Source organism: Schistocerca nitens, chromosome 2 (genome assembly GCF_023898315.1).
Source record: "Schistocerca nitens isolate TAMUIC-IGC-003100 chromosome 2, iqSchNite1.1, whole genome shotgun sequence".
NCBI classification, from domain to species: Eukaryota; Metazoa; Arthropoda; class Insecta; order Orthoptera; family Acrididae; genus Schistocerca; species Schistocerca nitens.
Window position 1 is genome coordinate 273,160,424 of NC_064615.1, and position 23,925 is coordinate 273,184,348.

At 42.1% G+C, this 23,925-nt stretch overlaps 1 protein-coding gene across 2 annotated transcripts in view; it reads right to left on the reverse strand.

The window, feature by feature from the left end:
- Positions 1-3,852: 3,852 nt before the first annotated feature.
- Positions 3,853-23,925, reverse strand: part of LOC126234357 (dehydrogenase/reductase SDR family member 11-like) — a 78,697-nt gene continuing 58,624 nt past the window's right edge. Inside the window, exons 5-6 of one of the 2 annotated variants that reach the window (XM_049943043.1) lie at positions 23,734-23,880; positions 3,853-4,011 (exon numbers count right to left, since the gene is read on the reverse strand). In XM_049943043.1, the coding sequence (XP_049799000.1) occupies positions 3,958-4,011; positions 23,734-23,880 (201 nt within the window). In that variant the 3' untranslated portion in view covers positions 3,853-3,957. The remainder of the gene's footprint in view (positions 4,012-23,733; positions 23,881-23,925) is intronic. The other variant, XM_049943044.1, reaches the window with a different exon arrangement.

The window sequence follows — 23,925 nt, forward strand, 5'->3', positions numbered from 1 at the left end:
AGGTCGTACTTAAATGTGCATCCGCATTGAATGTGGTGGATCTAGAAGAATCAGTTATATGAATGTATGGTGTCTTCTCTCTTTGACATGTCCGAAAGAACAGACACCACGCCTTGAAATCAACATTTGTACGTCATTGTTATTTCTGTCTATTGGGTTTTACCACCGCTAATAATAAATGAGCATCGTTTGAGTTGTTTCTGTAACCTATTGTGCAGTCAGCATAAAGGCAAATTCAGTTTTCTTGTCTTGTTTGAAGCAATGTGGACTTTCTTGTCAAAAATTGAATTAGCCTCTTAATCTAAACTTAATGTCAATCTATTTACATTGCTTAAGCTTTAATGTTTGTAAATGTAAAAATATTACTGTTTATCAGGTGTGAGTCAGGTTGGTAATTTGAGGATTGTTTGTATTGGCTTTGGTTTTCAGGGTTAAACTTACTACTTGTTGTTGAAGCTAGCCGGGCATTGTTCTTTAAAATTCATTTATGCATTTTTATCGTTGCCGATTTTGTTTCGAAGTGTTTTTTATAATAGTTCATTGTATTCTCTGCTCTAATAACCTAATATATAATCGTCGTGATTTATTATTGTGTAACACTCATTAACTGAAATGTGTTTCTCTTTGTTTTACTTCATACTGTGCTTCTTCCAATGTATGTTGAAACAAAACCATAGGAGTGTTTGATATCTCAGCATAAATTATTCGATGTATAATTCTAAAATTGTATTGTTCATTTCCATTCATTTGAGACTTAACGTGTTACAGAAATATGTAACAATTATATGGAGCACTCTTTAAAAAATAAAATCGTTTTTCTGGTTCAGATGTCATGTTTTTGTGACGTGTCACCTCACAACTCCTGGATTGCTATATTTTTTCAACACCACAATTGCCATTCAGTTTTAATATACGCACTGCTACTTGCCATGTAGCTAACTGGAATTTTCGATCAATTTCTTATAGTCTTTGTCAGTTCACTTTTATAAAATTGCTGCGTACGCAGTCGTGTGGTACACAGTGACAGCCTCTGAAAGCGCCACTATCCAAGCAATTTCCACGCCTGACGCTACACATTTCCAATCTGTCGCCACGCAGATGACATTCAGAAAATGGAACAAATTTATGCTCACGTCACGTGACCTTCAAATAGTTCTCTCCATCCGCCTGTAGTTATGCCAGCTGCCACAGAGGTTACTGATACGTGGAACGATTTTGCTCTTTCGCAAAATAGAGCGCACACTGACGTCATTTTACCTGTCACGGATAACTGGAGAAGCATTGCCACACTCAACTGGAACCTAACGGTTCCAGTTCCCATAGTTCGCCAACAACCAGATGCCTTCAGTTCCACCCGACGCATATCAGCAGATGCTCCCGTTATATCCAGCTGCTATAAATCAGTGATCGTCGGGCTGTGAACGCAGAGTGTCTAAGTGGTTTTGAATACTCAGAGCCAGAACTCTGAACTTCTAGATATAGCAGTCCAGGCTGAACTTCTATAGAGTCTACAGCTCTCTTTCAAGGCCTTTGGTTAGATTTGCGTGTAGGATTTTGACTACAAAGCCATGCATCATTCATCACTCGAAGATGAATGTGTCATTTACTTTTGTTAATAAATGTTATTTCCTTGTTTCAGTTTGTGTTACGATATTAGTTTACATACCCGGTGATCAAAAAGTCAGTACAAATTTGAAAACTTAATAAAACACGGAATAATGTAGATAGATAGGTAAAAATTGACACATATGCTTGGAATGACATGGAGTTTTATTAGAACAAAAAAAAAAGTGTTGCTAGACGCGTGAAAGATCTCTTGCGCGCGTCCTTTGGTGATGATAGTGTGCTCAGCCGCCACTTTCGTAATGCTTGGCCTCCCAGGTCCCCAGACTTCAGTCCGTGCGATTATTGGCTTTGGGGTTACCTGAAGTCGCAAGTGTATCGTGATCGACCGCATCTCTAGGGATGCTGAAAGACAGCATCCGACGCCAATGCCTCACCATAACTCCGGACATGCTTTACAGCGCTGTTCACAACATCATTCCTCGACTACAGCTATTGTTGAGGAATGATGGTGGACATATTGAGCATTTCCTGTAAAGAACGTCATCTTTGCTTTGTCTTACTTTGTTATCGTAATTATTGCTATTCTGATCAGATGAAGCGCCTTCTGTCGGACATTTTTAGAACGTTTGTATTTTTATGGTTCTAATAAAACCTCATGTCATTCCAAGCATGTGTGTCAATTTGTACCTCTCTATCGACATTATTCCGTGATTTATTCAGTTTTTACATTTATACTGACGTTTTGATCACCCATTACATCACCCAGTGATCATGCCTCTTGCTAGAGTGAAATCCAAATACCTTATACAGCGACTAGTTTTCTGTAGAAGGGCGTTCGTTTCCTGTTAACTTGGAATGTGGACGTGAGATTTTTTGTCAGATACAAAAAATCTAAACATACACTGATGAACCAAAACGTTATGACCACTGTCCAGTGCAAGGCTGAATGCCTGCTGATGGTGTTGCGAGCACGTGTTACAGTAAGGAAAGATTGTAAGCGGAGGAGAGACGAATGAGCAGTCATTATAGCGAAGATACAGGCAGAAAATGCGGAAATCCACTCATACAAGCGGTTTTGACGAAGGGCACATTGTTGTGGCGTTTCGTCTGGAAACGAGAATCTCTGAAACAGCGTAGCTGATCGCCTGTTGGCGTACTACTGTCGTGAGCACTTACGGAAAGTGGTTAAAGATGGTGAAATAACAAGTAGGCCACACTGGACGTCCAAATCTCATCAACGTAGAGGTCGGAGGACTCCCCACTGAGATCTGTGGCAGCTCTGACGACAGAGTACAATGCTGGAGCAGGCACAAGTGTCTCGGAGCACATGGTTCAATGGCCATTGTTGAACACATAGCTCCACATCTCCCGACTCCTACGTGTCACCTGCATGTTGACCCAACGACATCGTCAGTTATGATTGCAGTGGGCACAGCATCTCGAAATTTTCACAGTGGACCAATAGAAACGTGTCACCTGTCGAATGAATCGCATTTCTTGTCATACCAGGTCGATGGTTGGATCCTTACACGCCGTCATCCAGGAGAATGGCGTGGAACATGCACCGCGTTACGGATTCAGGCTGGTGGGGACAGAATTATGCTATGGGGTACACAAGGGTCGGGATTATACGGGATCTGTGGTGGCAACTGACAGCATCATGACAGTAGTGAACTACGTTAACATTATTGTGGACCATCTATATGCTTCATGCTTGAAGTCTCTCCCTACGAGGATGACATTTTCCAGCAGGATAACAGTCCGTGTTGCAGGGTCAGAATCGTGCTACAGTGGTTTGAGAGGCACTGTAGTGAACTCACGTTGACGTCTTGGCCAACCTGATCTGTACCCACTGACACACATATCGGGACCAAGCTGCAAGCTCGTAGAACACCATCCTGTAATTGCCGGGAACTGCTTGACCTGTGGGTAGACATCTGGTGCCATGTGCTTCGGGAATCCTGTCAAGGACTTGCAGAATCCATGCCAAGCAGAATCTCTGCTGTACTGTGTTTGAAAAGTGGGACAACATGCTTTAAACAATTGGTCATAATGTTTTGGCCCCTCGGTGCACGTGTTTATATTGATGTACACCAATATAAAGCAAAATTTTAGGTAATGAAATGATTTGATACGTTACAACATGCCATTTTTAAATAAATACAGGTAAGTATATATAATTACTTTGTTGTATTCAGGACTTCACACTTCTTCGGAAAAAAACATCAAAACAGACATTGTTCGAAATCTTTCTTTCAGTGCCGAAGGGGTAAGAACATACGGCAAATGACATATGAGTTAGGAATACATGGATATATTTTGATTATGTTTGCAATTTACGTCGACAGTGTCGTATACTGAAGAGGCTACCACAGTTAGGCAGCGTGTCTGCTACAGTTCACTCAGGTGCTTCTGTTTGACCGGCATCACCATCATCTCCTGCACCTGAAACGTAATGGTTGTCTTTCACAGATGAACAAACAATTTCAGGACATCAATCACAGTATGATATTTCATAATCTTGAACCAGACAGAAACTTATATTCTCAGTCAAAGCAAAATATTAAATAATCTGAGGCTCCCTGGGGTCGGGGAGGGGTGGTGAGGGAGATGGGAAATCACTTTTTGGAGCGCCAAGTGGCAAAGTGTTGGTCGAAGTAGTGATAAAAGTACTCTATGTTCAGATAGTTGTAAAGTTGCGTCTGCAATATAATTAGCAGTTTCATAGCAGTAGCGCAAGAGATGTTAGTATCTAGCTAATGGGTGGTAATTGCGTCATTAAATGAATGACTATCACGAAGCTGCTCAATTTACCAGCAAGATAATGTTTGTTAGAATAATTCTTTTTTTTATGTCAGTACAGTTAATTACATGTCAAACTGATGCGTCATTTACCCTTTCGTGTTGTGGAACGTGTGGTTTGTAACATCTGATAGGAAGCGTTTTATTTGCAGGGCTGAGAACCAGAGTAGGCAAAATGCCACTTCCTTGAAACTGAGAAAAACTGACCTAAAGTTTAGTACATCACACAATTTATTGAATGCATATTACTTGAAACTATTAAATTATTTCAAAGTAGACATTGATTAAATCTTACTTGCAACATGAAACCGAAAAACAAATATCTTATCCTAAAAATAGTAGTACGTATTTCAGACTCTTGGAGATGGCCCATTACGGCTCTAAGGTTTTTATAGTCAAACTAGTAAAAGCTTTTGTGGGCCATCTCCAAACACCCTCTTGCTGCTTAGTTTTCCATATTTAAATTCTCGAAAAACTGATGTGAAACTGGTGGAATATAAAGTAACAAACACACCAGGTCTTCATATTAAGTTTCAGTTGTTTTAATGGCTCCTTTATAAGATCGTGGCAGATACCATGTGGAAGGAACGGCAGGTGTAACATTCACAGTGTTTCTGCTCCTTTCTACTGGCGTATTTTCAATTATTTTCCAGGTTTATTTCATTTAATGAACAGTGGAATTTAATTTTCACACTTCCATCCATTTCACAGTTCATCCATCAACTCGTAATTTTTAACCATTGCCCTATAGTTTCCTAGCGCCTTGAAAATTTGCTTTTTGTATTATCTTTGATATCCAAAGAGTGTGACATTTATATCTTCCACTGTGAAAGGGTTCTTTCTCCTGCAGTGTTTTATGAGTTCCACATAATCATCTTCTGAAAATAGAGATGTGGCTTTGCATGTATAAGATGCAATACTTCTGAGGTTCCTGTCATTTTGGAGGAAAGAATGACCTGCTTCTAGAAATTTTTGATCTATAATCTTTAATTGAGTGTGGTGGACAAAACAGGTCCACAGCGAAGCTATGGACTGCTTCCTGTTTTATCCTCCACACATGTGAGGATATGTTCGTAAATGGTTAGCTTATGTATTTACTGATTTGAGGTAAGACAATAGACATGTTCCCACTTCATTAGCACCCTTTTGAGCAGTGTGTTCCCCGCAAAAATACATGTGTCCTGAATCATGTTCACAATCATGAATTCCTACATTGTACATTCAGATTTTTTTGTATAAAAATAAACATTTATACTGAGAAGGAGTAGAGATATTGTTTGCTCCATGGCAAAAGTTATACTATGCACAACATCACTGTTTTTATAGTTCGTAATGTCTGCTCTCATCTCATTTTGTGCTTTCTCGGCACGCCGCTTATGCAACTCCAATTTAAACTTTTGAGAAGTTTCTCCCTCCTGACTTGCACTCACTCTCATTCGAGAACCAACAGAGCATGTAACATTTTCTGGATTTTTTAAAAAATAAATTGAACTTGTTACCGAACGAACTTCTGTAACAGCATTCTTTAACAATTATTTATTTCCTTGTACAAATTATAATAAAGTTCTTAGATTCGCTCAGTTATAGTTTTTGCGATAAATACTGACATTTAACGTAATATACACTGCTGTAATGACTTGTCTCGGTAGGAAGACTTTTAATTCGTGATAACCTCCCATAACTAATGCCATGCAAATTGAGAAATGTGATTTTGCTTGGTCTGACTGTACTGTCACCGTAGAAGAAACAAAACGCCATTGTAACTAAATAATATACTATTAACACTGTGTAATATAATCACGAATGAATTATGTCTATGAACCAGTGCCTGTCTTCTTAAATTCAATGAGATGTTACATACTCGCAATTTGATGTAATAAACATGTGAACGTTCATGACTGTCTTCTGATTTAGTATCCTCACGACGTCCCTTGATATTATTACATGAACCATCCGTGAAAGATATACCTTTTGCTATTCGGAATCACCAAATGGACCAGAACGTATCATGCACATGTGTCCGGTTATTTGTATCGCCCAAACGTTCGAAACAGTGCAAACAGCATTTACAATCTTTGTCTGTGTATGTTTTCGCAAATACACATTCTCCATTTGAATTAACGTACTCTTCACCCATATTTCTTTTTCAAGTATTTTTCATTCACAGAGCACAATTTCACATACGTTTCCTTGCTTTTCTAACTACTTCATTACTTTCTTGAATTATGTCGGCCATCTTGAATGTTTACTTCACATGATACGAATCGTTTGTTTCGGTTGGCTGCTTGGATATTGCCCAAAAAAATGTTCAAATGTGTGTGAATCCCATGGGACGTAACTGCTAAGGTCATCAGTCCCTAAGCTTACATACTAATTAACCTAAATTATCCTAAGGACAAACACACACACCCATGCCCGAGGGAGGACTCGAACCTCCGCCGGGACCAGCCGCACAGTCTATGACTGCAGCGCCCCAGACCGCTCGGCTAATCCCGCGCGGCGGATATTGTCCACTACGGCTCTTAAGGGAACTGAAATTTCATAGAGGCTTTTCTTTACTCCGTCATTAACTCGCATTATGAGGGGTTTGAAACAAACCAACCGTTTCGCGAAGCGTTTAAAGCAGTTTTCTGGTCTAGAGGTTCGATTTTTACCTCGTTTTCCACATTTTGTGAGGTGAAATCAAAAGATAAGGCAAAGAATGCTTACATCTTTTTATTCATCTGTCTGCATTAAATAAATTTTGTCAAAAAATATTGAGGGGTTATTAATCAAAATGGCGCCGAAGATCGTAATTCCGTCGTGCACCGGTGGGCGGCTTGACCTGTTTCAGGTAACTAGGTGGTCTGAAACAGACCAGACCAGGAAACTATTAAAACTTACGAGTGTAGTTATAGTTAGAACCTCCGAAAACTAAAATAGTCTTTTTTCACTAAATGGCTGCTATTTGAAAAAAAGTAAGAAAATTCGACTTTTTTTGGACATTGAAACTTTCATAAAAATATATATATTTTGAAAATTGTTTAAAGTTTAGGGGCCCGACCATAGGCATTTCAATTCTCTACAAAAGTAACCAAGCGGTATCAATATCGGCAGAGTATTTTTCCGGCAATCCAGACACCCAGCAAAAAAATGTGACTTTTAGGAAATCGCGTTTGAAGTTTTGGGAAGAGATAGCACCAGTCTGCGATGCCTGGAGCATACAGTAACTCTTCCTCGATGTCTTAAATCTCGTTCGCGTGCACCGCTTCCTCGCGGGCCGCAGATCTGGCTTCTATACTGGCCGCAGACGCCCGGTGCTCTGAGCGTACAAGGAGGTCCGCGTCACGCCTTCTGCAAAATTCCAACGCCGAGTTGCCAAGATGAGTGCCCACGAGATTCATTGTCTGTGTGAGTCCCATGAAGCTGTCGCTGAAGATAGCTGCAGCCAAATTTCTTGCAATTTCTAGTACTTCTTTACTGGAATATATGTGTTTTGGGGAAAGCGTCCAAATCAGCGAATTTATCGACTCGTCAGAGTTTTGAGTGCTCGCGCCAACACATTTTGACAGTAATTTATCATTCGATAGGTCTTCGTATACAGGTCTGATTGCCTCCGAGCGCCGTCCGTAGGCGCTCGACGACGCCGGACTGCCGGTTCGATTATCATGAATTTCGACTATATCCAATAGTTTGCAGTTAAAACGGTTTCGTCCACATGTTCTCCGTAAAATAAGTTACCAAAAATTGGAATGAAAAATTAATTTTTTGAAGCTTCTAGACCATAAAACCCCGATATCTCAGCAAATAATCCAGAGATTCCGTGAGCTCCAAAACCTGCGGTTCTCAGCCCTTCATTTATTCTTGCTGTCGGCGAATACTTTGATTCCCCCAAGAGTCCTGGAATGACAGCAACATTAAAAACATTGTACCTTCTGAACTGAGTACAGCCACATAGACAAAATACTTCATAATGTGGTGTCATCATTTCTCTTACGTGGTCACTATCAGAGGTTACCTATCAGTCAGTAATCCATCCGGTGACTGATAGAGCGTTCACCGGCCAGTTCATCAGCGCTCACATTCCAGGTTTGTACGGCTGAAGGAGATGACTCGATCCTTAATTGTTAGTGATTAAAAATTCCAAACAAACGTTTTCTTATTTAAAACGAAATCTGACACGTAATAATGACTTGGAGCGTACAAAACATAATCTAAATCTAAATTTTTATTCACGCAGTCGACCGAGTACCTGACTGTGGAAAGCCACCATCCGTGCGATTTAGTCTGATCGTCTATAATATCGAATCCCGCCGAGCCATTCTGCCAGCGATATCGCCAATGGGTCCCGAGTCGAAGGGCTCGAAAATACGTGACCACTAGGCGTGTTCGACCCACATGGCGACGCCCCGTACAGGCCCAACCTGTTTGCGTGACGAGGCACTCGGGCAGCGCCGTGAAGCATCTGTTCCCCGTGCCACCCTGCCTCTACGGGTCGGCCAAGGATGTCAGGAGTTGGAATCGTACAGGGTGTTTCAAAAATGACCGGTATATTTGAAACGGCAATAAAAACTAAACGAGCAGCGATAGAAATACACCGTTTGTTGCAATATGCTTGGGACAACAGTACATTTTCAGGCGGACAAACTTTCGAAATTACAGTAGTTACAATTTTCAACAACAGATGGCGCTGCAAGTGATGTGAAAGATATACAAGACAACGCAGTCTGTGGGTGCGCCATTATTGTACGTCGTCTTTCTGCTGTAAGCGTGCGCTGTTCACAACGTGCAAGTGTGCTGTAGACAACATGGTTTATTCCTTAGAACAGAGGATTTTTCTGGTGTTGGAATTCCACCGCCTAGAACACAGTGTTGTTGCAACAAGACGAAGTTTTCAACGGAGGTTTAATGTAACCAAAGGACCGAAAAGCGATACAATAAAGGATCTGTTTGAAAAATTTCAACGGACTGGGAACGTGACGGATGAACGTGCTGGAAAGGTAGGGCGACCGCGTACGGCAACCACAGAGGGCAACGCGCAGCTAGTGCAGCAGGTGATCCGACAGCGGCCTCGGGTTTCCGTTCGCCGTGTTGCAGCTGCGGTCCAAATGACGCCGACGTCCACGTATCGTCTCGTGCGCCAGAGTTTACAGCTCTATCCGTACAAAATTCAAACGCGGCAACCCCTCAGCGCCGCTACCATTGCTGCACGAGAGACATTCGCTAACGATATAGTGCACAGGATTGATGACGGCGATATGCATGTGCGCAGCATTTGGTTTACTGACGAAGCTTATTTTTACCTGGACGGCTTCGTCAATAAACAAAAATGGCTCTGAGCACTATGGGACTCAACTGCTGTGGTTATCAGTCCCCTAGAACTTAGAACTACTTAAACCTAACTAACCTAAGGACATCACACACATCCATGCCCGAGGCAGGATTCGAACCTGCGACCGTAGCAGTCGCACGGCTCCGGACTGCGCGCCTAGAACCGCGAGACCACCGCGGCCGGCGTCAATAAACAGAACTGGCGCATATGGGGAACCGAAAAGCCCCATGTTGCAGTCCCATTGTCCCTGCATCCTCAAAAAGTACTGGTCTGGGCCGCCACTTCTTCCAAAGGAATCATTGGCCCATTTTTCAGATCCGAAACGATTATTGCATCACGCTATCTGGACATTCTTCGTGAATTTGTGGCGGTACAAACTGCCTTAGACGACACTGCGAACACCTCGTGGTTTATGCAAGATGGTGCCCGGCCACATCGCACGGCCGACGTCTTTAATTTCCTGAATGAATATTTCGATGATCGTGTGATTGCTTTGGGCTATCCGAAACATACAGGAGGCGGCGTGGATTGGCCTCCCTATTCGCCAGACATGAACCCCTGTGACTTCTTTCTGTGGGGACACTTGAAAGACCAGGTGTACCGCCAGAATCCAGAAACAATTGAACAGCTGAGGCAGTACATCTCATCTGCATGTGAAGCCATTCCGCCAGACACGTTGTCAAAGGTTTCGGGTAATTTCATTCAGAGACTACGCCATATTATTGCTACGCATGGTGGATATGTGGAAAATATCGTACTATAGAGTTTCCCAGACCGCAGCGCCATCTGTTGTTGAAAATTGTAACTACTGTAATTTCGAAAGTTTGTCTGCCTGAAAATGTACTGTTGTCCCAAACATATTGCAACAAACGGTGTATTTCTATCGCTGCTCGTTTAGTTTTTATTGCCGTTTCAAATATACCGGTCATTTTTGAAACACCCTGTATGTAGATTCACAAATGAAAAACAACAACTTACAGGCACTAAAGCCCACAAGAAGCTATAGAGGTAATGTCAAAGGAAGGATGTGTGGGAAAAGTGTAGAAGGCAAAATCGAGTACTGGAGGTGACAGCTAGGGGTCAATAGTTACAAAACACGTCGCGGTCCTGCTATGAAGTGCCAGTAAGTAAGTGGTTGACGTAAAGAAGGAGCTGTCGCAAAGTAATCACCGCTAACTGTAGGTTTAAGGATGTAAGACGCTGAGCAGTACGCAAGCCTACCACTCATTTACAAATAATTTCCATCCCCGTTATCGGCATTGAGTATTAATTACTGCCGTTTATCAGCAGCAAAAACGACAAAGCTGCGCTTGCTAGAGGCAACGTCAGCAACATGGACCTATTCGAATTTCCCCCTCTCCCCTTTGATTAACACAGCACCGTCATTGCCAGAACCACATCCACAGTGCCTCCGTGGTGTTATCACAGATACAAATATTTATCTATCATAGAAACAGAACTGTCATGTTCGCACGTCTTTTCATGACATTGATAGCGATACTGGAGCACTGGAAGGACAAGACATACATGTGAGAGATGCCATATTGTGACTGCCCAGCGGACGGGACGCTCCGTCTCTGACGTGCTCCCCCACGGCTGTACCGTGGGTGATTTTTGACGAGAGAAAACCAGCGGTCTGGCTAAAATAGTCTAAAAATGGATTAAAAACAGTATTGACCGTAATAAAATTACACAGGCCAACGAAAAATGTTTTTGAATTTTTTTTACTTTTAATATTTGATGTTTATAGAATTTTATGAGTTGAATCCAAATCTAGACTTAGTTTTTTTTGTATCACCCGTAGTTTTCGAGCAATATGCTTTTTATTACATAACATAAGAAATCCTATGCTGTACGGTAAATTAAATACACGCTTTGTTACAACATAAGCATGGTTTGTATTTACGGTAAGCTACTTAAATAATGATATGTGTTAATAGAGGTTTCACTTATCAGTTGAAATTATTTTGTCTTTTCTTTCTCTTTTTTCAAATGGCTCTGAGCACTATGCGACTTAACTTCTGAGGTCATCAGTCGCCTAGAACTTAGAACTAATTAAACCTAACTAACCTAAGGACATCACACACATCCATGCCCGAGGCAGGATTCGAATCTGCGACCGTAGCGGTCGCTCGGTGCCAGACTGTAGTGCCTAGAACCGCACGGACAATCCGGCCGGCTCTCTTTTTTCATTGAAGCTTCTTGTGCAGCTTTTTCTACTATGAGTCGCTTGCTGAACTTCTCAGTGAAGTGACCAACAGTAGTCTCCCATCAGGTTGGTGTTCCAGCGTCCTTGTTAGCGTTTTTCATCACTTTAATGTCCTGGTAAAAACGCTCTCCTTGCTCCTCACTAACATCTCATATATTGTCTGGGAAGTAATCAAGGTGACTGTTCAAAAAGTGAACTTTCAGGCTCATTAAACATCCTAAAATTTTAAACTTCTTCAACACAGTAACTATAATAGAAACATATTCTGTGTCTTTTTCTTGTCCTAAGGACTTTTAACGACTTGCTTGAATGATACCCATGCTTCTTTCTCATTTAAGGTCATTGTGGATTCAAAGTTAACATCAAACATCAATTTTCTAATGTCATGTTCGACAAAGACGCCTTCTTTTAGTTTAGCTTCTGAAAGGTGTGCAAACGTTTGGCAGAGGCACTTAAAACATGGTACGTATTTAGGCAAAGCCTTGACAAATTGTTTCATTAGGCCTAACTTTATGCGTAGAGGTGGTAGGAGTACGTTTTTTGAATCTACAGCGTTTTTGCGTAGAATGTTTTTCTCACCAGGTTTAAAAGACTTCCTCAGAGGCCAGTTCTTTCTGCACCAGTGTTAATCCCTAGCTCTGCTGTCCCATTCACACAAGAAACATGGAAATTTGGTAAAGCCACCTAGCTGACCAAGGAGCATGCATGTTACTTTTAGATCGTCACATATCGTCCAACCATGTGCAGAATAGCCTATTTTTAGCACTATTTCTAGGTTTTCACAGCTTTCTTTCATATGTGCAGAATGTCCAATAGGTATAGATGCAAACATGTTACCATCGTGTAATAAAACAGCCTTTAAACTAGTTTTGGATGAATCAATAAACAGCCTCCAGTCTTCCTTTTTGTATTCAATACCAAACTCATTCATCAAACAGGAATGTCTGAGCGGTACTTCTTGTTGAAAAAACTTGTAAAATTGCTGCTCTATCTTTCTACACATGTGTATTCTGGTTACAACTGCCAATAAGTTCTTTTCTTTTAATCTAGAGCCAAACAATTCAGCTTTTTCTTTCGTTAAGCTCAGATCCCAAACCAGATCGTTAAGCCCGGTTTGAGTAAACAATTTTGGCTGTAGACTTTCTGTATTACGATGGAATTCATCATCATCTGGTTCATCTAAATCAGACCGTACATCAGAAAATACTTCCGTTGGAATAGAATTTAAGTCATCTGATGGTGCAGGAAGCGTAAAATCTACACCATGCCCTGCTGGATGGATGGCGGATGGAAGGTTAGGGTAGCTTATTACCTTCTTGTTTTTCGAATGATGACGAGTAATATCAACACTGCAAAAGTAGCAATCACCGGAATGATTTCTTGGCCCCCTCCATATCATAGGAACAGCAAATCTAGAGGCTTTTTTCTCCTTTTTGGACCATTTTCTCAGCTCTTCAACACACACATATAACAAACCTTATGTGGCACCCACGATTTATTGTTATTACCAAGTTTAGATACAAAGTATGATAGCTAAACATTTTTAACAAAGTCTGTAATGTTTCTTTGGTGTTGCTTAATCACAGATTCACCACAAATATAACAAAAACTGTCAGCAGAGTTTTTACAACCACGATTGGACATTGTACTGAGCACATGTACAGGAAACGGGAAAGTGAGGATAGGTTGACAGTAAACAAAACACCATATGTTAGTACAAAAATAGATTCAACCTTTTTTGCCAGCAAATGTTTTTCAGCAGTGCTACCAACTTCATCTACATTCATTACAACTCATTTTAAAATTATTTTAACCCTGTAAAAGCTGTTAAATTCTTTAAAAAATCGCTTAGTTTAATAAATTTAACTGTAAAATGCGAACAAATGGTGAGTGATACATTTTTATTAAGTATCATACTTAGATTTCCCATCCTAAAAAACATAAGAATAAGGTATTTTCAGCAAAAAAAGTTTTTCCATCGTTGGCCTGTGTTATTTGTTCGCAATGATTACCGGTTTCGTTCAGGATGTGACCATCTTCAGACTATTTATACCATGTTGGCAGGCGGTGGCAGTGAACGGATCAAGTCTCGTGCCTCCACGAACGTCTACTCAACACATGACGTTCATGGAGTCACAACAGCTGCTCCATTCACCGCCAAAGCCTACCAGCATTGTATAAATAGTCTGAAGACGGTAACATGCAGCCGAAACCAGTAACCATTGCAAATAAACATTTTTTTAGGTTACCTTCCATTAGGAACGTGGATGCCCTCGACGACTGTCATATGATTTACAAATGATAGAGCACAGGAGTCAGTCATCCTTTATTTGCGGATTTTATTTGGCAAATCTACACTACTGGCCATTAAAATTGCTACACCATGAAGATGACGTGCTACAGACGCGAAATTTAACCGACGGGAAGAAGATGCTGTAATTTGCAATTGATTAGCTTTTCAGAGCATTTACAAAAGGTTGGCGCCGGTGGCGACACGTACAACGTGCTGACATGAGGAAAGTTTCCAACCGATTTCTCATACACAAACAGCAGTTGACCGGCATGCCTGGTGAAACGTTGTTGTGATGCCTCGTGTAAGAAGGAGAAATGCGTACCATCACGTTTCCGACTTTGATAAAGGTCGGATTGTAGCCTATCGCGATTGCGGGTTATCGTATTGCGACATTGCTGCTCGCGTTGGTCGAGATCCAATGACTGTTAGCAGAATATGGAATCGGTGGGTTCAGGAGGGTCATACGGAACGCCGTGCTGGATCCCAACGGCCTCGTATCACTAGCAGTCGAGATGACAGGCATCTTATCTGCATGGCTGTAACGGATCGTGCAGCCACGTCTCGATCCGTGAGTCAACAGAAGGGGACGTTTGCAAGACAACAACCATCTGCACGAACAGTTCGCAGCAGTTTGCAGCACCATGGACTATCAGCTAGGAGACCATGGCTGCGGTTACCCTTGACGCTGCATCACAGACAGGAGCGCCTGCGATGGTGTACTCAACGAGTTACCTGGGTGCACGAATGGCAAAACGTCGTTTTTTCGGATGAATCCAGGATCTGTTTACAGCATCATGATGGTCGCATCCATGTTTGGCGACATCGAGAGGAATGCACATTGGAAACGGGTATTCGTCATCGCCATACTGGCATATCACCCGGCGTGATGGTATGGGGTGCCATTGGTTACACGTCAGGGTCACCTCTTGTTCGCATTGACGGCAGTTTGAACAGTGGACGTTACATTTCAGATGTTTTACGACCCGTGGCTCTACCCTTCATTCGGTTCCTGCGAAGCCCTACATTTCACGAGGATACTGCACGACCACATGTTGCAGGTCCTGTACGGGCCTTTCTGGATACAGAAAATGTTCGACTGCTGCCCTGGCCAGCACATTCTCCAGATCTCTCACCAATTGAAAACGTCTGGTCAATGGTGGCCGAGCAACTGGCTCGTCACAATGCGACAGTCACTACTCTTGATGATCTGTGGTATCGTGTTGAAGCTGCATGCGCAGCTGTACCTGTACACGCCATCCAAGCTCTGTTTCACTCAATGCCCAGGGGTATCAAGGCCGTTATTATGGCCAGAAGTGGTTGTTCTGGGTACTGATTTCTCAGTATCTATGCACCCAAATTGCGTGAAAATGTAATCATATGTCAGTTCTAGTATAATATATTTGTCCAATGAATACCCGTTTATCATCTGCATTTCTTCTTGGTGTATCAGTTTTAATGGCCAGTAGTGTAGATTTGGCTAGTACCAGCCATTATCAATGCACTGTTTCGTAGTGTCAGTGCATGTCAGTTCGCTGTTGTTCAGTGTCACAGTTCTTTCAAGACTACAGAACCGTGACAGACGGGAGCTGACATGCATTGATACTATGAAATAGTGTATTGATAATGGCTAGGTACTAGCCGAAATCTAGATTTGGTAAATAAAATCTGCAAACGAAGGATGACTGATTGCTGTGCTCTATAATTTGTAAATACACTCCTGGAAATTGAATTAAGAACACCGTGAATTCATTGTCCCAGGAAGGGGAGACTTTATTGACACATTCCTGGGGTCAGATACATCACATGATCACACTGACAGAACCACAGCCACATAGACACAGGCAACAGAGCATGCACAATCTCGGCACTAGTACAGTGTATATCCACCTTTCGCAGCAATGCAGGCTGCTATTCTCCCATGGAGACGATCGTAGAGATGCTGGATGTAGTCCTGTGGAACGGCTTGCCATGCCATTTCCACCTGGCGCCTCAGTTGGACCAGCGTTCGTGCTGGACGTGCAGACCGCGTGAGACGACGCTTCATCCAGTCCCAAACATGCTCAATGGGGGACAGATCTGGAGATCTTGCTGGTCAGGGTAGTTGACTTACACCTTCTAGAGCACGTTGGGTGGTACGGGATACATGCGGACGTGCATTGTCCTGTTGGAAAAGCAAGTTCCCTTGCCGGTCTAGGAATGGTAGAGGTTAGGTTAGGTTAGTGTTGTTTAACGTCCCGTCGACAACGAGGTCATTAGAGACGGAGCGCAAGCTCGGGTTAGGGAAGGATGGGGAAGGAAATCGGCCGTGCCCTTTCAAAGGAACCATCCCGGCATTCGCCTGAAACGATTTAGGGAAATCACGGAAAACCTAAATCAGGATGGCTGGAGACGGGATTGAACCGCCGTCCTCCCGAATGCGAGTCCAGTGTGCTAACCACTGCGCCACCTCGCTCGGTAGGAATGGTAGAACGATGGGTTCGATGACGGTTTGGATGTACCGTACACTATTCAGTGTCCCCTCGACGATCACCAGTGGTGTACGGCCAGTGTAGGAGATCGCTCCCCACACCATGATGCCGGGTGTTGGCCCTGTGTGCCTCGGTCGCATGCAGTCCTGATTGTGGCGCTCACCTGCACGGCGCCAAACACGCATACGACCATCATTGGCACCAAGGCAGAAGCGACTCTCATCGCTGAAGACGACACGTCTCCATTCGTCCCTCCATTCACGCCTGTCGCGACACCACTGGAGGCGGGCTGCACGATGTTGGGGCGTGAGCGGAAGACGGCCTAACGGTGTGCGGGACCGTAGCCCAGCTTCATGGAGACGGTTGCGAATGGTCCTCGCCGATACCCCAGGAGCAACAGTGTCCCTAATTTGCTGGGAAGTGGCGGTGCGGTCCCCTACGGCACTGCGTAGGATCCTACGGTCTTGGCGTGCATCCGTGCGTCGCTGCGGTCCGGTCCCAGGTCGACGGGCACGTGCACCTTCCGCCGACCACTGGCGACAACATCGATGTACTGTGGAGACCTCACGCCCCACGTGTTGAGCAATTCGGCGGTACGTCCACCCGGCCTCCCGCATGCCCACTATACGCCCTCGCTCAAAGTCCGTCAACTGCACATACGGTTCACGTCCACGCTGTCGCGGCATGCTACCAGTGTTAAAGACTGCGATGGAGCTCCGTATGCCACGGCAAACTGGCTGACACTGACGGCGGCGGTGCACAAATGCTGCGCAGCTAGCGCCATTCGACGGCCAACACCGCGGTTCCTGGTGTGTCCGCTGTGCCGTGCGTGTGATCATTGCTTGTACAGCCCTCTCGCAGTGTCCGGAGCAAGTATGGTGGGTCTGACACACCGGTGTCAATGTGTTCTTTTTTCCATTTCCAGGAGTGCTTTTTATTGCGGTCAAGACTGTTTTTAATTCATTTGTAATTTTACCGTGGGTACCTGGATTTGCGCAAAACTGTCGCTGCCTTTCCGTTGTAGCCAACAACATGCTGATGACAGGTGTGGCAGCGACTGTTCCGGACTGTAACACTTGGTAGACAGATGGCAGTACAGCAACTAACTCTACAATGAAATTCCGGCCAACAGCTACCTCTGTTTTGATATGGAAGTCACCTGCTCTTACATGTGCACTACCTGTGGTATCTGGACACCATTATGCAATGCGGAATTGATCAGATGTCACGAGAGGTATACCCCCCAATACAAAAGGCGTCGGGGAGTTTCTCTTGTTAACAGAGAAGCAATAACAGCAGACTGGATAGGTCAGGGGAGCTCAGTAACTTCTGGTGCGAACCAGACACTGGATTCACCAGAGTAACAAATCCATCAGAGACGTATCTGTCCTCCTAAAGGTGTCCAAGACGACTGCTTGTAACGTGACTGTGAAGAGGAAATGGAAAGTAGCAACCAAAGCTAATTAAAGATCGGCAAGACCTCATGTCTGGAGGACAGGGGCCGTTGAGCATTGAGGAGAAGGGTTGGACAAATCAAATGAAATCTGCTAGAGGAAGTACTCCTGAGTTCCCAAGTGCACTGGCAGTCTAGCGAGCACAGTGACCGTGCGCAGGAAGTTACAAAAAACAGGGCACAGTCCTCGAGCAGCTCTTCATGAGCCATACATTTCCGCATTCAATGCTGAGTGACACTTTTGCAGTTGTAGAGAGCGACGCCACTGGTCAGTGGATGACTGAAAACAACCTATTTGAAGGATGAATCACGCTATACCTTGTGGCAAACCCGATGGAAGATTCTGAATTTGGTGAATTCCTGGAGAACGGTAACTGTTACCGAGTCTAATTCCAATGTCAAGTACTAAGAAGTTACGGTTAAGTAAGGCGTGGGAGTGCTTTTCGTGGTTAGGATGTGGTCTCCTTCCTGCGCCTAACGCGGCAGGACCAGAACACATTTTATAGCATTTTGTTGTGCGTATAGTAGACAAAAATTTGGGAACGATGATTTTTGGTATCAGCTTGAAAACGCACCAAGTCAGAGAGCAGCATCTGTGAGGCTATGGTCTGTGGACGGAAACAGTCCTGAAATGGATTCTCGTGCACAGAGTTCCGATCTCAAACCAATGGAGCACGCTCGGGATGAGTTACAACATTTACATCGCTCCAGATCCCACAGCCCAACATCGCTGGTTTCTTTTGTCTCGGCTCTTGAGGAAGAACGGGATAGCTACACCACAGGAGCCAAAGAAAGCAGTCAGCATCACTTTGAGGTTGCTGCGCACTTGGCAGGCCTTCTTTGGTCTCCATGAGGAATGCTTTCACTGTGATGACTGGGATTTGGTTTCCGCGTCGTACCCGTACACCCAACACTCGATACGAGTGACTGTGGTGCTAACGAAGTCGGGGTCACTCTTTTTGGAGTCACTGTTTATGGAGTCCAGCATGTCGTGTGAGCACCGAAGCCAGTGTGAGCACCGAAGGCTGTCTGAATCTTCCGAACAGTCTCCATCTGGCTGTCGCCCAGTTTCTGACAAAATATGATGCAGTATCGCTGCTCCAGTAGTTTCTCGTTTCCCTTGCAATGAAAAATCGACGGGAGCACTACACACTAACTCACTCAATGCTGCTTACCAGCAACTGACTCTTTCGACAAGTGGGACGATTTCGCACGAAGGCTGAAGCTAGGCACATGCGAGCATGCTAAATTCAAATCCATTTGGTCAGGTCAAAATAAAAAGGTCGGATACATTTCTAACAGACCTTCCACTCCCTCGCGAATAAAACCTCTTCTGGTTTTGATGGTGTTCCCTTGAAATAAGCCTGGTCTTATCTGAAATATGTAATGCATCATTATCTCAAGGCATTTTTCCAGGGAGGCTGAAATACATCGTGTTCAAAATCTAATTTAAGAAAGATGACAGGAGAGATGACAATAACTAACGACCTGTTTCACTAATGATATTTTCCATAAATTTTGAGGTGATGTATCCTAGAACAGTATCACACCGAGCAAAAATAATATCCTCAGAAAATCACAGCTTGTATTTCAGAAGAGATACTCTACTGAAAATGATATTTACACGTTTACTCGTCAAATTTTACAAGCATTAAATAATAAAACAGCGTGGTAGGTGTTTCCTGCGACTGTCTCAATCACAGTATTCGCCTTGATAAATTGAATTCTTATGAGATTGATGGTATGACCAGTCAATGGATAATGTCGTAGCTAGCCAAAAGAATGCATAAAGTTGTATTTAGTAATTCAACCAAAATAGTCTGCGGGTGTTATTTTGACTCAAGAGAAGTCATCTATGGGGTTCCCCAAGGCTCAGTCTTAGATCTACCTGTGTTTCTCATATATGTAAACTATCGTCCGTCGTATAATATACAACAAGCAAAATTATCTTCTTTTTTTTTTTTTTAGATGGCACCAGAATTACGGCTAGTAAAAGATTTTCCCTGAAATTTAGCGACTTCGCTATTATGAAGCCATCGAAAAGCTGTACGAGGTTAAAGAAAAAGACGATTTCCATTTATTTTGTTGTTATGGATCTGGTGAATCTAATAAAACATGTCCCAGACGTGTATCTGCAGTAGTTTTCCAGAACATCCAGAGAATCATAGATTGTTATACAAGTAAATTTGTTTACTTTCCATTAAGAACGTAGAAACGTTTGTCATTCTTGGCTACTTTAGTGAGTTTCCTAACCTTGAAACTAGTTAGTTTTCTGCATTTTTCAGTGAAAGTACATAATAACAACAATGTATTTAAGTGAAACCACATAGTAACTGTCTTAGTTTGCAGATTATTTGTGCAATAGTGATGCCTTTTTAATTTACGACAGAGGAATATGCCTAAATGGTGTTACTGGGCCAAGTACTTAATAAATTAAAAATTTTACGAAATTACTTCTTTTCTTCTCTGGATGTTTGGTTTGGAAAGCTACTGCAAACACACGTCTGGAACATGCTTTATCACATTCACCAGATCAATAACAACAAAAATAAATGTGTTGGTAATTCTACGGCTGCAGTTAACGAATGTCGTGTACGTTATCCATCTCGGAGGATTCCGAATGCACGAACCATTAGTGGAGTATTTAGAATTTTACGGAAAACAGATTCTCTACCTAGCGTTCATAAACAGTACGAGAGCTCGATACTTGAAGACGATGATGAGGATATTATGGATGCTGTTCAACGTAGCCCGGGAACCACTACTCGACGCATCCTTCAACAGTTAGGCATTTCACGATGTCAGTTATCGCGTACACTTAAGTACAATAACATGTACTCTTGGAGATCCTGTCGTTCGCTTGGAGTTGTGCAACGGGTTGAATACTAACAGGTAGTTACACAGATACATTTTTATTTACCGATGAGAGACAGTTTACTCGATATGGTATGAACAATTTACATAACGAGCACGTATGCTCTGAAGCAAACCTACATGCGACAGTGCAACGCAATTTCCAGCAGCTATTTAGCCTAAATGTGGCGTGTGGTACAAACACACACTTTGTTTGACCATACATTTTCCCAGGACGTCTATCTGGCGAGACGTACTTACAATTCCTTCAAGAAGAAATGCCCCGCTTGCTCGAATATGTTCCACTTGCTACGCGATTGCAAATGTATTTTCAACATGGCGGTGCGCCTCCATATTTCACCAACTACATTTTCCACAGAAATGGATTGGTCGTTATGCTACACGTCTGTGGCCACCCAAATCGTTCGATTTAACACCAATGGATTTTTGTGTATGGGGATGGATGAAAGACAGTTTCAGGACAAAGTCAATACACGTGAGGCGTTACTTGCTCGCATTAGGAATGCAGTAGACGAAATTAAGAACAATCCTATGAAACTGAAACGAGCAACAAAATCTGTTAATACATGAAGCTAAATGCATTGAACTCGATGGAGATATTTTTGAACATTTATTGTGAATGTACTGTGAAATTATATGTACACAGTACAGCTTCCTTAACACAGCTTTGTTTGTTCCGGTTTAACATGAATTCACGCCCGCTATTGTATTAATAAAAGCAGATTATCTGACACATTCAGATAATTTCAGTTAACGTTATTATCATCATGATTCCAAAATTAAATTCTCTACAACTTATATTGAAAACTTTGTGTAGTTGTCTGGAATTTAAAAAACAAACTGGGCCAAGTAGTTAATAAATTAAAAATTTTACGAAATTACTTCTTTGCTTCTCTGGATGTTTGGTTTGGAAAGCTACTGCAAACACACGTCTGGAACATACTTTATCACATTCACCAGATCAATAACAACAAAAATAAATGGAAATTGTGTTTTACTTTAATGTCGTACAGTTTCTCGATGGATTCATATTAGCGAAGTTGCTAAATTTCGGGCAAAATATTTTATTAGCCATAACTCCGTAACTAAACATTCGGGGACGTATGTTTATATGAACTTTTTTCTTTAGTTTTACTTGTGGAATAACATATTAAAATATTGGCATATCTTCGTGAATCACCTTTATATATATATATATATATATATATATATATATATATATATATATATTGTTAATGTTCTTAACAGTATCACTGATTTTCTGCGAATGCCCTCACTCTTAATTTTAAAAAGACTAATTTATTCAGTTCTGCACATTTAGGGGTGTTATATCAGTGGTTAGTGTAATACATGGTTAGGAATTAATAATTATGGCGGAAACTTCAAAATTTTGAGATGTATGCATTGATGATATTGTAAACTTTGCTTCTTCAGTTTACATTATCATCGACGGGGACACCTACAAGTTTTGAAGTTTCCACCCCATTTATTATTTCGTCACCAGCTACATTTGCAGTTAGCATCACTGCAAATTTTGAGGAGAGACATAACAGTCAGTTGACATATTTTGCTAATTTCATTATAATATCGCATGGATTAATGTACTGGGATAACTCATCTTTAAGAAAGAAAGTATTCAAAGCTCAAAAACGCAATGAAACAATAATATATGGTGCTCACCCACGATCAATTTGTAGACATCTATTGAAAAAGTTGGGCCTTGCGACTATTGCTTCAATTGTATTTATTCCCTCATTAAGTTTGTTGTAAATAATCCAGTGCAAAAGCAAAAGGAATAATAACATTCATTATTCCACGTTAAGATTGTGTTTAGCACCAAAAGTGGTACATAACACTGCAACAAAAATTTTTGATACCAGATGCAGGGATGTAACAGTTCTGACAGAGAGAAAAGAAAAATTTGAAAAAGAAACTGAAATAGTTTCTCCTTTACAACTCCTTCTATTCCACAGAAGAATTTCTATTATTGTAATGCGTGATAGGTGGTGTGCAGGAATTACTAAGTCACATCTGTATGTTGAAAAAAATAAAATAAAACATTTAAAAAATGAAAAGTCGTTCAGCATGTAGCCACATGTACTTCATTTGTGATGTGAATGTGAAATGATTCATTCCGTATAGTTATGATTTACCAGACAACATGATCCTTGAAATATGAAACTAACTAAAGCATGCAAAGACTCTAGAAAACAATTTTGGTATCTACGTGTGCTTTTGTTAAATTTTTTATTGCCATTGTAGCCTGAACATGATGTTTATACCTCGAAACACGTTGCTTCATTAAATAATTTATCAACAAATTTCACGAACGGTTTCGGTCCATGAAGAACCAGTCTTAGGATTGAAGATCAGAAAATAAGAGCTTCAGAGTTTCAAAGAATGTATTCCAGTTAACTTTGCCAACTACTTTCTCTGAATCTACAAAGGCTAAAAATGTAGGTACGACTTCATTCAATCTATCTTCTAAGGTAACTAGTAGGGTCATTATTGCGTCACATGTTTCATTTCTCCAGAACCCAAATTTATCTTTCCCAAAGATAGCAACTGCCGATCTGTCCATTGTTCTGTTAATAATTAATGGTTTTTTTAATCATGACTTATTAATTACTATACAATAGACAGTGGTGGGAAAATGAGGAAAATGCCATAGCTTATCAATACACAACGTAGTTCAGTCCCTGAACTTGGTGCTGTCGGCTCATAGGTGGAAAGTTTCCAGAGATGGCACATACGTACTAGCACAGAACCCGGAGTTCCCAGGACATAGATGACGGCATCGGCGATGTCCTCCGGCATGATGTGCGGATGCTTCAGGACAACGTCCCGCGAGAGGAGCTGCTGCTTGTCGAAGATGTCGGTGGCCACCACACCAGGGCTGATCTCCTGGAAGGCAAGTGAAAGTCAACACAACCACGCACCAGGGCTACC